The sequence below is a fragment of the Marmota monax genome, unplaced genomic scaffold (genome assembly GCF_021218885.2).
Source record: "Marmota monax isolate L192 unplaced genomic scaffold, Marmota_monax_Labrador192_F-V1.1 WCK01_AAM20220418_F8-fsc00259, whole genome shotgun sequence".
Lineage (NCBI taxonomy): Eukaryota > Metazoa > Chordata > Mammalia > Rodentia > Sciuridae > Marmota > Marmota monax.
In genome coordinates this window covers 5,674-20,235 of record NW_026694482.1, presented here as the reverse complement: position 1 = coordinate 20,235, position 14,562 = coordinate 5,674, and the positions used below count along the sequence as shown (strand labels likewise).

The 14,562-nt window shown below is 41.5% G+C and overlaps 1 protein-coding gene across 8 annotated transcripts in view; it reads left to right on the top strand.

Moving 5' to 3' along the window:
* The window catches only part of LOC124075612 (threonylcarbamoyladenosine tRNA methylthiotransferase), a gene marked incomplete at its 3' end in the record, with an annotated part of 342,895 nt that extends 328,607 nt beyond the window's left edge, over nt 1-14,288 (top strand). For all 8 annotated transcript variants that reach the window (XM_046419132.2, XM_046419129.2, XM_046419133.2 and 5 more), the window contains 1 exon segment: nt 14,122-14,288. In XM_046419132.2, the coding sequence (XP_046275088.1) occupies nt 14,122-14,288 (167 nt within the window).
* Nucleotides 14,289-14,562: the final 274 nt, after the last annotated feature.

Here is a 14,562-nt window from a genome sequence, read left to right as displayed (position 1 = left end):
TCCTCGGATGTCAGTATCTCACATGACCTTGGACAGTTGTCAGACCTTGGCATTGCAGCATGCTGTTGCATCATCTGCCACCCCTGTCCCAACTCTCCTGCTGTCCCACTCACATCATTTCTCTGGCCCCAGACCCAGCCCAGGGTCCACTGTCATGACTGAGTCTCCTCACCTCTAGTCTAAATCAGGTCTTTTCTCTTACTCTTTTATAATGTTGATATTTTTTAAATGTATCAGCCCATTATTTCATAGAACCTCCCTCAACTTGGGTTCCTCCGTGGGTGCTTCCATGTGACTAAATTCAGATTGTGCGTTTTTGACAAGTGCTGCTGAAGAGCATGTGCTTACCAGCTTCAGGGTCCATGATGTGCAGGCACTTCATTTCTGCTGGGCTTGATGTTCATCACTTGGGTAAGGTGCCCAGCTTCTCCGTGTGAATTTGTGATTTTTTTTTCTGATTTTATTAAGTATTTTAGGAGAAAAAACTTAAACACTATACAAATGCCCTTTCTCTTCACTCTTGCCCACAAACTTTGACATGCATTGCTGATTCTTTTCTCCTACAAGTAATTACTGGGATATTTGCTGACAGCTATTTTTTTAATCTTTTCTTTTACATTTACTAATTGGAATGATAATGTGGAAAAACTGTGCCCTCACACTTTTGTTTTCGAATATTTATTTCTGTAAGTGTGGACTCATAAGTATTTATTTTGTTCTATACTTGATAGTCCATTACTATTGTGGTTGATTTTATTGCTCAGATTGTCCCAGACTTACCATTGAGAGCTTCTTCAATTTGGCTCCTGTAGTCTTTTGATTTCTTTCAGAGTTTTCAAGCACTTTCTTACTTTATCAGCTAGAAAATATTCCTGGCTGGCTTGTAGTCTTCCTACCTTGATCCCTGGGATTCCTTATTTTTCTAAGGTACACCTGTACTTTTTTTGAGGAGGGTGGGAAATTAACCTTGATATATAGATATACAAAACAACAGATATATTTTAATTGTATTTACAATAAATCATTCAAATAGTATGGTAAATAATTTTTTAACAAAAAATTTCAACAAAAATACATATTGAGTTACAGTAACTTTGTAGAGTATACTTCACTTGTCAAAGCTGATTCAACAGTTTGGGAACATCGATTGACTTACACATGTGACATCAATTAGATGAGTTAAAAGTTACCAAACCTTGAAGAGTGGGTCAGGAAGTGGGTTCCAATATGTACAAAAGAGAACAATTATTAAATTACTAAATTACAGACTTAGTTCAAAGTATTTTCTAGATACAAAGGTCGATGTCTATGAGACAACCAAAGGTAATAATGAAAAGTATGTTGTGGTCAATTTACATAAAACATTTAAGCTTCTGGGTTAGTGTTTTTCTTTTTTTCTCCCCTTCAAGACCAGTTAAAAGTTTCCCCTTCTTTTTTCCAAAGTTTTTTTGCACTCCACTTTCATTGCATCTTGAAAACAAGCAGCTTTAGGAAGAACAGTTTGTAGGTGAAGTACGCTCTAGGGAATACTAGAAGGTAGGGACACTTGGGCTTCCCATCAGGGATGGGGTTTCACATCTGGCTGCTGGTTCATTGCTGCTGAGTTTCATCTTCTGAATGGATCCTTTAAATGTCATATTCCTGGGTATCTTGGCTCTTTTGCCACTGTGCCCCAAAGGCCTAACAAAAGTAATTAAAGGAGGAACGTTTATTGGAGCTCATGGTTTCCAAGGTCTTAGTCCTTAAACGGCCAACTGCATTCCTCCAGGACTGAGAGGAGGCAAAACGTCAGTGTGGTGGAGGAAAGTAGCTGGGAATGTGGCACCAGGAAGGAGGGAGAGGGGAAGCGGGAGAGGGAGAGGGAAGGAGAGACTGCTCACTAAGGAAGAAATACAAACCCCAGAGGCAGGCCCCCAGTGACCCACCTCCTCTAGCCATACCCTTCCTGCCTATAGTGACCACTCAGTTAACCTAATCAGTGCATTAATCCCCTAAAGGGATAAGACTCTTATAACCCTATCCTCTTACCTGTAAACTTTCTTGCATTGTCTTACATCTGAGTTTTTGGGGGACACTTCACACTCACACCTAAACACTGGAGTTATGTTAGAACTGCACTGGCTACTATTTTGTTCTGTCTAGACTGTCCTTCAAGTACTTGTCTAACAAATCTCTTGTCTTTTTCCTACTCAAATAAATTTTCCCTCATTTCAGGGGGAAAATTGATTAGTTCAATGGCTAAGATCGTCTCAGTTTTTCATATTTCTCAGAAAACTTTTTCTTACTGTTTTGGGTCTATCAAAGATGATAATTAGTGCATAAATAGGAAACGGGGATAATAGACAATTTATTTCTACAATGTCTTTTGTGTTTAATAAGTACATGGTAGGCATTTTCTGATTGTGATTCATTCTGTATCAGGAATAAGCATTTCTGTCTTGTGTTCTGGTTGTAATACGATGACTCTCCTGTGTCCCTGCTCAGTGAACAATCCCAGAGCTGCAGCTATAGGCTCTCGCTTCAGTGCCGCTGGTTCTGGTCCACTGTAGTCTCTTTCTGCAGTCCCTCGTGCTTTTCTTCCTTCCCATCTTTTAATTAATTCCTGCATTCAGTCAACAAGTCCTCACTGGGGCCCACAGTGTTGCATTGCAGGGGACATATTAGTGAACAAAACTGACAAAAATCTCCGTCTGTTGAAGCTGTCACTCAGTTGAAGATGAGATGAAGGGTCCCTACACAATCAACACCACCTGAGGTCAGTCACCCAGCGCCATTTCCCCTCTGCCGACTCCTCCCTCCTCTGCATTCACTGAGTGATTCTCCATAGGACACTGTTGGAAATCTTCAAGACAAATGATGAATTATAGAGACCCTCTCTAGGACCTCAGCTTACTCCTGAACCAGCCCAGGCGACATGAAATAACACAAAACAACTGGGGAGTTGCAGAATATACAATGAACTTTGTTTTTTTCCACAAGGTTTTTGTAGAATATTTAAATGAGCTCAAGTTTGCAGTATCAGAATTATTTTTTTAGAAGAGAATTGACACACTTAACAAAGGTAAATAAACATTTTTAAAACACAATCAGCACTCTTACAAAAGAAAAAAATGATTTTGTTGTAATTGGCTAATTTGGGGCCAGAGCAATTACCACAAGTACTCAATTTTCTTTTAAAATTGTGGTGGGAGGGTGTCACAGTAAAATACTGGCTGCAAAAGAGGAAGGAAAGGTAGAGAGTTTCCTTGTAATGGGTTTTAGGAGAGGGTTGACAGATTGTGAACTCTGAGGTTTTATTAAGTCAACCTCAGTGCTTTAATGATATTTATTTTTTTCTGAACAAGACAAGTTAAAAATAATACACAACAAGCTTATTGTAGAGCCAGAGATTTGTTTATGGAGTATTTTTATTTATTAACTCTGTAATTTTCTGAATTTCAGTAAATGTCAACAGTCAAGAAAATAAAAACTAATATCTGTGAATGGCGTACAAATTCTTTAAAGTATGTAGCTTATGTCAACTAGTCAAATTATTTAGCCATGAAGAATTTTCTGGTTTTGTGGGCTAAATATATAGAAGGAAGTATAATTTATAATACAGTTCTAACTTATAAGTTAAAATTTATTTAATTCTCTTTGATTTTTAAACAGAGATTGAATTAGGGACACTTAACCATTGAGCTACATCCCTAGCCCTTTTTAGTTTTTGAGATAAAGCCTCACTAAGTTGCTGAGGCTGGCCTTGAACTGTGATCCTTCTGCCTCACTGTCCCAAGTTGCTGAGATTACAGGTGTGCACCACTGAGTCCAGCTCATGTTAATTCTTAGTTCTTCATCCGAGGGTGTTGTACAATCTGTATAGTGCTGTCCAGTAGAAATACCTACAAGCCATGTGTGTGACTTAAAATTGTCTAACAGCTATATTAAGAGGTCACAAGGTACAGATGAAATTTATTTAGGCTAGGCATTTTAATTAACCCAGTATATCCAAAATGTAATCATTTCAACTCATAATCAATATAGAAAGACTTAATCAAATATTTGGCGTTGGTTTTTTCATAATTCTGGTGTGTGCTTTCTACCTAGAAGAACCTCTCAGCTTGGACTGCTTGTACCTCACGTGCTCAGTAGCCCATGTGTTTGGGATTTGTGAGGGCTAGTGCTGGTTTATGCTTTTATGTGCTTCATGTTTTTACACATTGTTTTGATTTTTCATCAGTCATTTTCTTATTTTTTTCTTATTAAATCTGTCTTCTGAGCCTTTGGTTGGTTAATCTCATGTCACCATAATTATAGCTGATGTTTTATAGATGTTCTCCTTGAGTCACTGAATTGACATACGAAGAATTATGTTAAAGATCCTTCCAGGAATTAAAAGACTAATTTTAATTTCTGCTCTGCTACAAGGTACTATATAACTTTGGATAAATCTTTCAGCCTTTCCGATCCTCAGAACTGGTGCTTGTAAAATGAAGTAGATAAAGCCTTTTGGCATTTTCTATCTGGTTAATTCTGATTTTAAAAATTATCTCTGAGGTTAAGCACAGGGGTGCATGTCTAGTACTCTCAGGCACTCAGGAGGGTGAGCCAGGAGGATCACAAGCTTGAGGCCAGCGTGGGCAACTTACCAGGACTCTGTCTCAAAATTAAAAATAAAAAGGGCTGGGGATGCAGCTCAGTAGTAAGATATCCCTGTTTCAATCCCCAATACCTCTCCCCCCATAATTGTGTGTATATTATTCAAACACATTGATGAATTCCTCCAATAAGCATTGCGTTAGGTGTAGTGCCAAAACACGTCTATGCAACAGAATCTATTGTTAGTGAATAGGGTGGTAAACCCAAGAGACGTAGCTTCCCTTCTCTTCCAGGCCCAGAATTATTAAAGTTTTACATCATCTCCAGGTGCACACCGGGGAGCCCTGGATGGGCTAAGGTAAGGCCTGGGCCAGGCCATTGGTTTGTTGTTTCATTGGTGTCACCAGGCAACTGTATTTGACCTTTCTTTGAGGAGTTGAATTCTTAGTGGTGAGAAATTATCATTTTTTCCCCTATGAGGGAGTTATTTTAAACTAGCATTTTGGTTTCCCCTTGGGCTAGAGGAGAGTTAACATTCTATTTTCAGCATCATATAGTCAAGTTTAATAAATGTGATTACACTCAATTGTGCTCATAGGGCCAATCATCTCAATGCACACTGACTACATTTGCCGGCTTAGTTCTTTTGAAGCATTTTATGAAATAGGAAAATGAAGATCACTAACATTTGTGTAATCAGAGATTATTGTCATTAAAATTTTAAGTTAAAAATGACTTCAACAGGGCTGGGGATGTGGCTCAAGCAGTAGCGCGCTCGCCTGGCATGCGTGCGGCCTGGGTTCGATCCTCAGCACCACATACAAACAAAGATGTTGGGTCCGCCGAAAACTGAAAAATAAATATTAAAAAAAAGTTTTTAAAAAGTTTAAAAAAATTGACTTCAACATAAAACCTACAAAAATTGGCACAGTTTAATTTAAAAAAACGACAGTCTCTATCATGTCTTAACACTTTATCTGCACGTGTGGCTCTTTGGGCATGTATCTCTGTGCTCTTTTCTCCTCTCTAATATTCCATCCTGTGAATCGTTGCCTTCTGAGCTCCAGTGTTGACCTCATCAGCTCAACAGGGTCAGCAGGCTCTGCTCAGCTTCCCCCTTTCTGCACTGGGCAACACCTCCACACAGTAGTGGGGAAGTCACTGCTCACTTTGTTTCTCTCTCTCGAGAATGGCAGCTGTGCACCACCGGCTGCTCTTTGTCTGGTTGTTGGGTCATGGACTTTGCCAGTTGTTCTTTTTTTTTTTTTTTTTTTTTTTTTTGAGAGAGAGATAATTTTTTTTAATATTTATTGTTTAGTTTTTCGGTGGACACAACATCTTTATTTTATTTTTATGTGGTGTTGATGATCAAACCCAGCGCCTCGCACGTGCCAGGCGAGCACGCTACCGCTTGAGCCACATCCCAGCCCCTTGCCAGTTGTTTTTATGACTCACGGTATTGAAGTAGTTCTTGTAACAGTTAATCCTTTAGGTGTGCAAGTGGAAGTCCTCACAGTATTTCCTTTTAATTAAACTATGTGTTGTCGTCATTGTGGCTAGAGCCAACAGTTTGCACTGTAGGTAGCAAGTAGGTCTGCAGATACCACTTTGGTTAGCATAGCTTTGGACAAGTTATAGAGCTGGTTATTGGAGTGCATGCTATTCTATTGTAATGAATATTTTTTAGAAACTAATTTTAGTTATAGATGGCACAATACCTTTATTTTATTTATATTTATGTGGTGCTGTGGATTGAACCTGGTGCCTCATACAAGGTAGGTAAGTGCTGTACCTCTGAACCACAATCTCAGCCCCTATTTTAATAAATATTAAAAGCACCTTTCATTAATCCATCTGCAGGTGTTTATAGTGCTTTGTTCTTGGAGATTTTACATTGAAGAGGCAAGTGATCCAGTCCTTGGGAATGGGATATCATGATAACCCTAACCTTCCTATCTTGATGAGTCTTCTTTTCCTCAAAGGAGAACTACTTACTGTTTTGGAGAACGTTCAGACTTGACTGATTGTTCTAGAGCTGCTCTTTGCTCTTGCATCGTATAGGAGCAGCACGTGCACATACACACGCCTGTGGCCCCTCACCTTCACCACCTCAGTTAGTTCGGGAGAGTCAGTGTGACCCGAGTTACTGTTGCTTGGTGTGTGGTTAACAGGGGCTTGAGGACGAGTCTGCTTTCCTTTCCTTTTCCCACCTCCCAAGAGACCTTCTGTTGTACAAATTCTGATTTGTCCCTCCAGAAGCTGTAGCTGTGGCTCGACCTCGGTGAGACTCTAAGTTTGTGGCAAGTGTTGGTTTATTTGTGGGTTTTCAATGTAAATGATGCTAAATGTGCACCTGGGGCTGTGTGCCGGGAAGGAAGAAGGAAAAGGAGAAACAGACCAGCACCCCTCCCTTTGGCTGCGGTGACACCCTCGGGAAGGCAGGAAGGTGCTACTGGCCGGGATTCCTTCTACTCCTACCCATTTATGTTTGTCTCTCTTGTTTCATACATTTTGTTCAATTTTGCTAAATTCACTGTGCCTCCCCCCATAAAATTTAAAGAAACTAACATAATTTAGGAAGACTGCGAAGCTCCGTCCTCTTCTCCCGCTCCCTGTAGTGCAGAAACTGCATTCAGTGTTCAGGAGTCTTTCCGAACCTGGAGTCACTGAGAGCTTTTGCTCGCGGCATAGTAGACGGTGGCTGCTTTATTACGCTTGACCACACAGAGCTTATCACCTGTCCTTTTTGCTCCCCTGGCCATCCCAGTGAGGCTGACCTCCTGTAACGACTTCTTTAACACAGGCTCCCACTTCACACTTACCTTCAGCCCAACCCAGCCTGTCGCTCGCTCGACCTAGCCACGCTGACCTCTTGGTGTGGCGTGGGAACTGCTGCCATGTGTCACTGGGTCTCGGTCCTGATAGGCCCTCTGCTTGGAGAGCTGTTCTTTTAGCTTGCTAGTCTGGCTGGCTCCCTCGGGTTTTGTATCATCACCAGTCTTTCTCCACTGTTCCTGTCACAAAATAACAGTGTCTTCCTCAATTCCTTTATCACCCATACCTTTTATCTTTTAAAATTGAACTTTTACTTATTGCCCTTCCTACTTAAGTTTCATGAAGGCAGATTTTATCTCTCAAATTTAGAGCAGGGTCTGGCCCATAACAAGTACTCAGTTTTGCTTGTCAGAGGAGGGAATGAATGAATGAAAGACATTTTACTTGTATGAGGACCTAAACTGTATACCTGATGCCCCTTCAAACTGAACACAAAAGAATATAATAAAAAGCAGAAAACAATACTTGATGTTGAGTTGAACGTCCTTAATTATAAATAAAGAATATCAGGATCCATTTATACTTTTGGTGGAGGTCACTTTTGAGAAAGACCTTCAGGACCAAAAAACGTGAGTCATAAAGAAGTTGTTCTTGAAAATTTTCAGTTCTATTCTTCATTTTGTAATGAGGTTTAATAGTCCAAATAATGAAAAACCCTTTATATCTTTAGTTTTCTTTGCTCTTTAAATTATTCTATAGCTGTTTAAGTTAGTGCTAAAACTGGAGTAAATTTGTGTACATTACTGATCTACAGAAACTACCAGCTCCTGTGCTGGTTTTCTCACGGCCCATCCCGGCACCTCCTGCACTCCTGTGCGCCCTCTCTGTGTGTCTACGTAGGGTTTACATGTGTTTGTCTGTAGGAGGAGGGACCTTTCAAATGTAAGTTGAAGTGAACTTAGTTGATCCGAACACATGGATTTTTTTTTATAGCAAGCAACCTCATTAAATACATTGATGGAACCAAAATTCAGCAAGAGCTTACCATGTGGTAGGCACCACTGTATACCCCAGGGACGTGTGTTTTAGCAAGAGTTTCAGGTCTCTGCCTGTGGGATGCTTGTATCCTGTTCAGGACAGACAAACCAATCACTGCAACATGTTGGATTACAAAGTTATAGCCAAGGTGGGAGAGAGGACGGGAACCGAGCATTTAAACTGGTCTCAGTGGTCACAAAGGTATTAACTATGCAAATAAGAGTACAGAGGCCTTTTAGATAGAGAAGACAAGATGTGCTTAAAGCATAGAGATCTAACTGCAGCGACTGTCTAAGATTATCTGAGTCCCAAGGGACATAGGTATTCTGGCTGCAGTGAATTTTCCCCACTGTTAGGCTTGCTAAGAGCAATGTGGGGTTGTGCTTGTGAGGGAAAATGCTCTTGATCATAGAAGATATATGTGACACGTTTAAAGTGCCATAATGTCCACATCTGTTCTCAAATGGTTCAGAAAAAGGGTACCTACATATGTGGGTATGGAGCAGGGGCTCACAGCACAGCAGAACCTTACTGAAGGCACTGGTGACGGAGGTGCAGGTGTTCATGGCTCTATTGAAACTTTTCTGTGTTTCACATTATTCAAAATGAAAAGAACTACAGGGCATGTAGCTCAGTGGGAGAGCTCTTAACCTAGAATGCAGGAGACCCTGGCTTCAATCTCCAGAACCGTGGAAGGAAGGAAAGAAGAGAGGGAGGGAGGGGAAAACTCTGATGTCAGTAAGACTTTTTAAGAAAGTTTGTAAAGGTACTATAAACATATAATTGGGGAGTTTGCTAGTTAACAATTATCTTGTATGGGGGCCTGTGAGATAGGTTACTGTCAGATTTACCAATTATATAACAGCGTAGTTTGGTTCTATTATGATATCATTAATAATCATTAATATTTTTTTTATTTAGAAAGGGCGATGCACATTCAGGGAAAATTAGAGCTGTGTGGAGAGTGAGCAGCCCCACCTTGGGCTGGGTCCGATGTTTTCAGAAGGGCTGTATCAGGAGTTGGGCTGGAGGTGGGGCCAGGTGGAGCTGCCCAATTTTGTGCCTGTTTTCCCTGCACTTACCTGTGTCCCTCATTTTACAAGGGCATGGGCCAAGGGGATGTTGCTCAAGATTTATAACTGGGCCTAAGAAGGTTATCTAAGTCCTTTTTTACCTACAGAACAGCATGGAAATTTTGAGTGTCCACTAGTATTATTAAAAGGGACAAAAAGGATTTTATTATCTAACTTGCTATTAAATAAGTAGGCTGAAGAGGCACCTGCCTCTGTGTGTGTGTGTGTGTGTGTGTGTGTATAACATAGAAGTATATCTTGAAGAAAATTTCATGACCTTTCAAATAGAGGGTCATATTTATTTCTGGAATCTGTAAAGTTTTAAAAAGAAAAAGCCCATAAAGTCTTTTTGTATTCCTTACTGGGGGAATGAAGAGTGGAGGAACTGGGAGAAGGGATTGTGGATGGGACTGAGAGGAGGAATGGACAAGCTAAAGGTGGGAATGGAGGACAGGAGTCGGAGGCAGAGGGCGAGAGTGAGCTGGAGAAGGAAGAAGGTTTCTAAGGATGTTTGGTCGTCTTGCCATCTAGTGCCCTTTAACTGCCGCTTTCTCGTGGCTTGATGCTTTTATATTTTTGCAACCCTTACTTTCAGAAACTCGTTGAGGAATAATTAAACAACTTATGGTGGAAGCTTTCCCCAGCCATAAACCAAGAGCTGCCAGAGAAGCGTAGCGTTTCTAACCAGTTGAAACCAGTCTTTACCTGTATTTTAATTTATTACAGTGAAGCGCATACATAGGAAAAGTTGTAGTCAGTCATAAGCTTTTGAAATTGCGTTTTGGCAAAGTGTGATTTTTTTTGTTGTTATTGTGAGACAATTTTATTGAATATTATCTTTTATTATTTACCTTTTATGTTTTCTGTTTTTTCCATTTTCTGCCATATCAAATTACTATGGAGCACAGATTGGAATCCAGCTGTTGAGGTTGTTCTCTATTCAGGGAAAAGTATCCTTGCCTGGGCTGCTGGCTGATCTGCAGTTGCCCGTGTGAGAGGAAAGTGGAGCCTGGTAACTGAACTTTGCAAAGGGTTTCTCCTGTACCGTGCATTTCTTGCCTTCCTCGTATTTGCTTCTTACCAAAATTAAGGCCTCAGAATGATGGATGATCTGATGAACCTCATGGACATTAGAAAAGTCAGGAAGACTGGACGATTTGGAGAAAAATGAACCAAACTGGAGAGATCAACAATTTTCAGAAAATGATATATCTTCTTTGAATGGAAAGCTAATTTCTGTCTCCCACTTTCCCATCCCATCCCGTCTTTGGATGCATGTATTTATTTCTTTAGTTGGACCTTCACTTTGCTTATCTGAGTTTTTCTTGTACCTCTTTTTCAATTTCATGTGTTCATTTTTTTTTTTTTTTTTTTGACACGTATTAATCAAAGGCCAAGTTACAGTGCAGGTTGGGCCCTCTCCTTGGGACTGACATCAGATGCACTTGAGGGCAGCCCAGCTGGCTCACATCTAAGTCTCTTCTCCAAGGCCACCTCCTTCCAGCCCCACCACCAATAGGGCTGCACACAAGGTCCCCTGTATGACTGTCAGTGTCTTCTTTCTAGCTCCTGGATGACAGTCAACCTGAGATAGCAGAAGTTTAGTGGCAAATCGACGTTTAACATGAGCTGAAAGAGCTGCAGGGCACATAGTAGGTAAGGGCCTAATAAATATTTGATGGATGTACAAAGAAATGAATGTGCAAAGGAATATAGCTGCTAACTGAAGTCCTTCAGGAACGAAGCTGTTGAGGCGAGAGCTTCTGTCCGTAAGTATGGCCAATTAAGTGTGCAGATTTAAGCATGAGTGTGTCCCAGTGTGTGTCCATTACTGATTGCTGCAGCCCGCAGGTTCCCCAGTGAAATCATATGCAAGCCTGCCCTGACAGGAACTGCTTGCCAGATGAGTCATCACGGGACTCCCCAAGAAAAAAGGGTGTCAGCCTGGGGATTCCACACTTAGCTTTACCTTTAGTATGAAAGGCCTTCTGTGACCCAAGGCTTGGAAGAATGGAATCTCATTAGAACTGATGCTTGAAACCTGGGCTTCCTCCAGTTGATTAGCAGCAAGACCTACTGGCACACTTTTTTTGGATTGAATTGGCAGGGTTCTCGAGTCCAGGGCTTCCCACTTGCACAGGCTCTCGGTTCTTTGTTTTCCACCAGGTCCTTGTCACACGGAGTACTTCAGCAGCCTTGATGAGAGCAGTAAAGACTGTTGTTTCTGTGGCTGCTGATTCCCTGTTACAGCTCTTCCCCCTTCTGTGATTTGATCTGAAGTCTCAGCCCACCAGGGGCCGTTGGTCCCACCTCTGCCCTTCCCAGAGCTGACTGGTTTTCTGCATGGCTGCTGTTTCCATGCTCTTCACGGTGACTTTCCCTCTGTATTCCTCTCCAGCAGCAAGGCACTGCTCCAGAATCTCGCTCTCCACAGAAGGCATAACATGGAACCATTTGGATGGAAAAATTATAAATTAAAATTATTCTGTTCACTTTAAAATATTCATATTGTGTTGCTCAAATGCCAGTAACTGGAAAATCATGGATAATGTCCTGTTTTCAAAACATCTTTGAGAATGTTTGAGATCTGTTTGTGTTGTTGCTCGCCATCTCTCTTCCTGGAGTGGATTTTATGATAAAGTATTTTTTTAAAAGGTTGCATGAGTCCAGAGTCTGATGGCATATATAATATTAAGAATTTAAAATGACACCATTAATTGCAGTTCATTTTTACATAGAAAAATGTTTCGTGTACAGAGCATGTTTATAAAAATTTTAAGACTTACAAAGATAGCCAGTAGACATGCCAGCCTCTTTCTTGGTAGCCAGTGATACGCCATACTCTTCTTATGAAATGATTAAAACTAAGCAAAGATTGATTATTTCCGGAGCTTATATACTTAAACAAAGAAAACCTTTATATTCACAACACAACTGTTATTTTGTTTGTTTTTTTGTGGGGGGGGAGGGGATCTTAGGGTTTGAATCAGGGGTGCTTTATCACTGAGTACATCCCCATCCCCCCCTTTTTTTATTTTGAGATGGGGTTCACCTAAGTTTCCAGGGCTGACCTTGAACTTGGGCTTCTCTTGTTGGAGTCTATAGAGTAGCTGGGATCATAACATGTGCCACGAGGCCTGGTTAGGATTTTTATACTAAAAATATCTCTTTTTTTTTTTTTTTTTTTAACTGGAGCCCTCTTTTGAGATCTTCTGTTCTCATTGCTAAACAGTGATCCTTTAGTTTGGGAAACTAAAATTGTATTTCTATCTTTGTATTTTCCATGTTGTGTGGGTGTGGGGGGGGCTGTGTGTGTGTCTCAGAAAGCTAGGGAAAAGCTGGGGTGTAGCTTAGTGACAGAGTGTGTGCCCAGCATGCGCAAGGTCCGGAGTTCAATCCTAGCACTGGGGGGAAAAAAAGATATGACCATTAGAAGATTAGATTTTTTTTAATAAAGTGAATTTGTCCCTTATTCTAAAGCAAAGAATTGTGATTAGAAATCTTAACTCCAAGCTGTGGAAAAATCTTGATTTTTGGGTTTTTTGGGTTTTTTTGCCTTTTTATGCTGTAAATTTTATCCATGTTCCTGTAAATGCCATATGTTGTATTTGTTGTCTCTCTTGGCTCGGAAAATTTAAATGTAGTTTTGAAACTCTTGTGTCAACTAAAGTCAATTTAAAATGATAATGTCAAGACACTTTCTAGAAACTTCCACTTTGGTTTGGACTGACGTCCTAGCTCGTGCGCCTGCCTGTGTGTTGAGGCTCTTCAGAGGCAGGAAGTCACTGGAGCATGAACGTTTTCACAGGCTGGTTCCTCTGTGTTAGCCTGCGAGTCACTTGGCCTTCTGCAGTAGGCTGATCCTTTAATTGAATATGGGTTCAAACATGTTCTGTGTGTGCACCAGGAAACCCTGGGTGGCTCTCCTTCACTCTGTTTTATTCATTTGAAATGGCATTAGGTGATCCAAAGGATTTCCTCTTGATTTTTGGAAGGATGTTTTTGCAAGCTCTAATATTTGACGAGAGGATTCTTTATGATAACAAAAATATAAATGCACTTTCTTTAAGTCTGACTGGTGGGAAATAGGGGGCATGCAGTCTGGGAATGGCCTTCCAACACAAACACCGTTTATGCTGCGACCAACATTTTTGGATACGGCAATAAAATGAACAGTATTTTTAACTGAATAAAGAAGAAAGATTAGAATAAACTACTACAGGGAAGTAGTTCCTTGGAATTAGTAAGTTGACAGTTTTCCTTGGGTTGGTGATAGGCTGACTGCTGACAGTACCTGTTCTCTCCAGGGACAGTTTCAGTTCCAGGGCTCCTGGTGTTCAATAAGCTGGGTATTCTCTGAGGTGGGCCTGAAGCCCTAGCCCTGACCAGAGTGCTGGGAAGGGAGCTCAGTTGAACCGATTGGCTGTGAGCGTCAATCACTTCCTGGGACACACTGACAATTTACAACATCGGGTAACTCGGTGGTGTTCATAAACCGAACTTAATGACCCCTGCCACTAAGGGATGGCTGCATTTCCCTGCAACTGAGGACCCAGACTGCCTGCGTCATGGTGTCAGCGGCTGCATTAGGAGGGTGAGCAGCTGTAGGGTGCAGCAGCTCTGAACAGATTTGTTCCTTATCTCCTTTGATTCGCAGAGGGTGTCTGTGAGATCTGGTTGACCAGTGAAGACACGGGGGCCTACGGCAGGGATATCGGCACCGACCTCCCCTCGCTCCTGTGGCGCCTGGTTGAAGTCATTCCCGAGGGAGCGATGCTGAGGCTCGGCATGACGAACCCCCCCTATATCCTAGAGCATCTGGAGGTAAGGACAGTGACCTGGTGACACCATTGCCCGCCCAACCCTGAGGCTGCCCAGGATGGTCTCCTCAGCTTCACTGGAAGCCATTTCACCTTTGTGGTGGCCCCTCACAGCGGCGAATCGAGTCTTTCAGGTCCCCTTGTGTCAGTCCACGCGGTTTGTTGCTGCTTCCTCATCATCAGTGAATGCTCCTTATGTTTTTCAATACTTGACACCTTCTCCTGGGTGCTTGTCGGCTCCTTGCAGTCCTTCAGTTCCCCACACCTAAGGTCCCCTC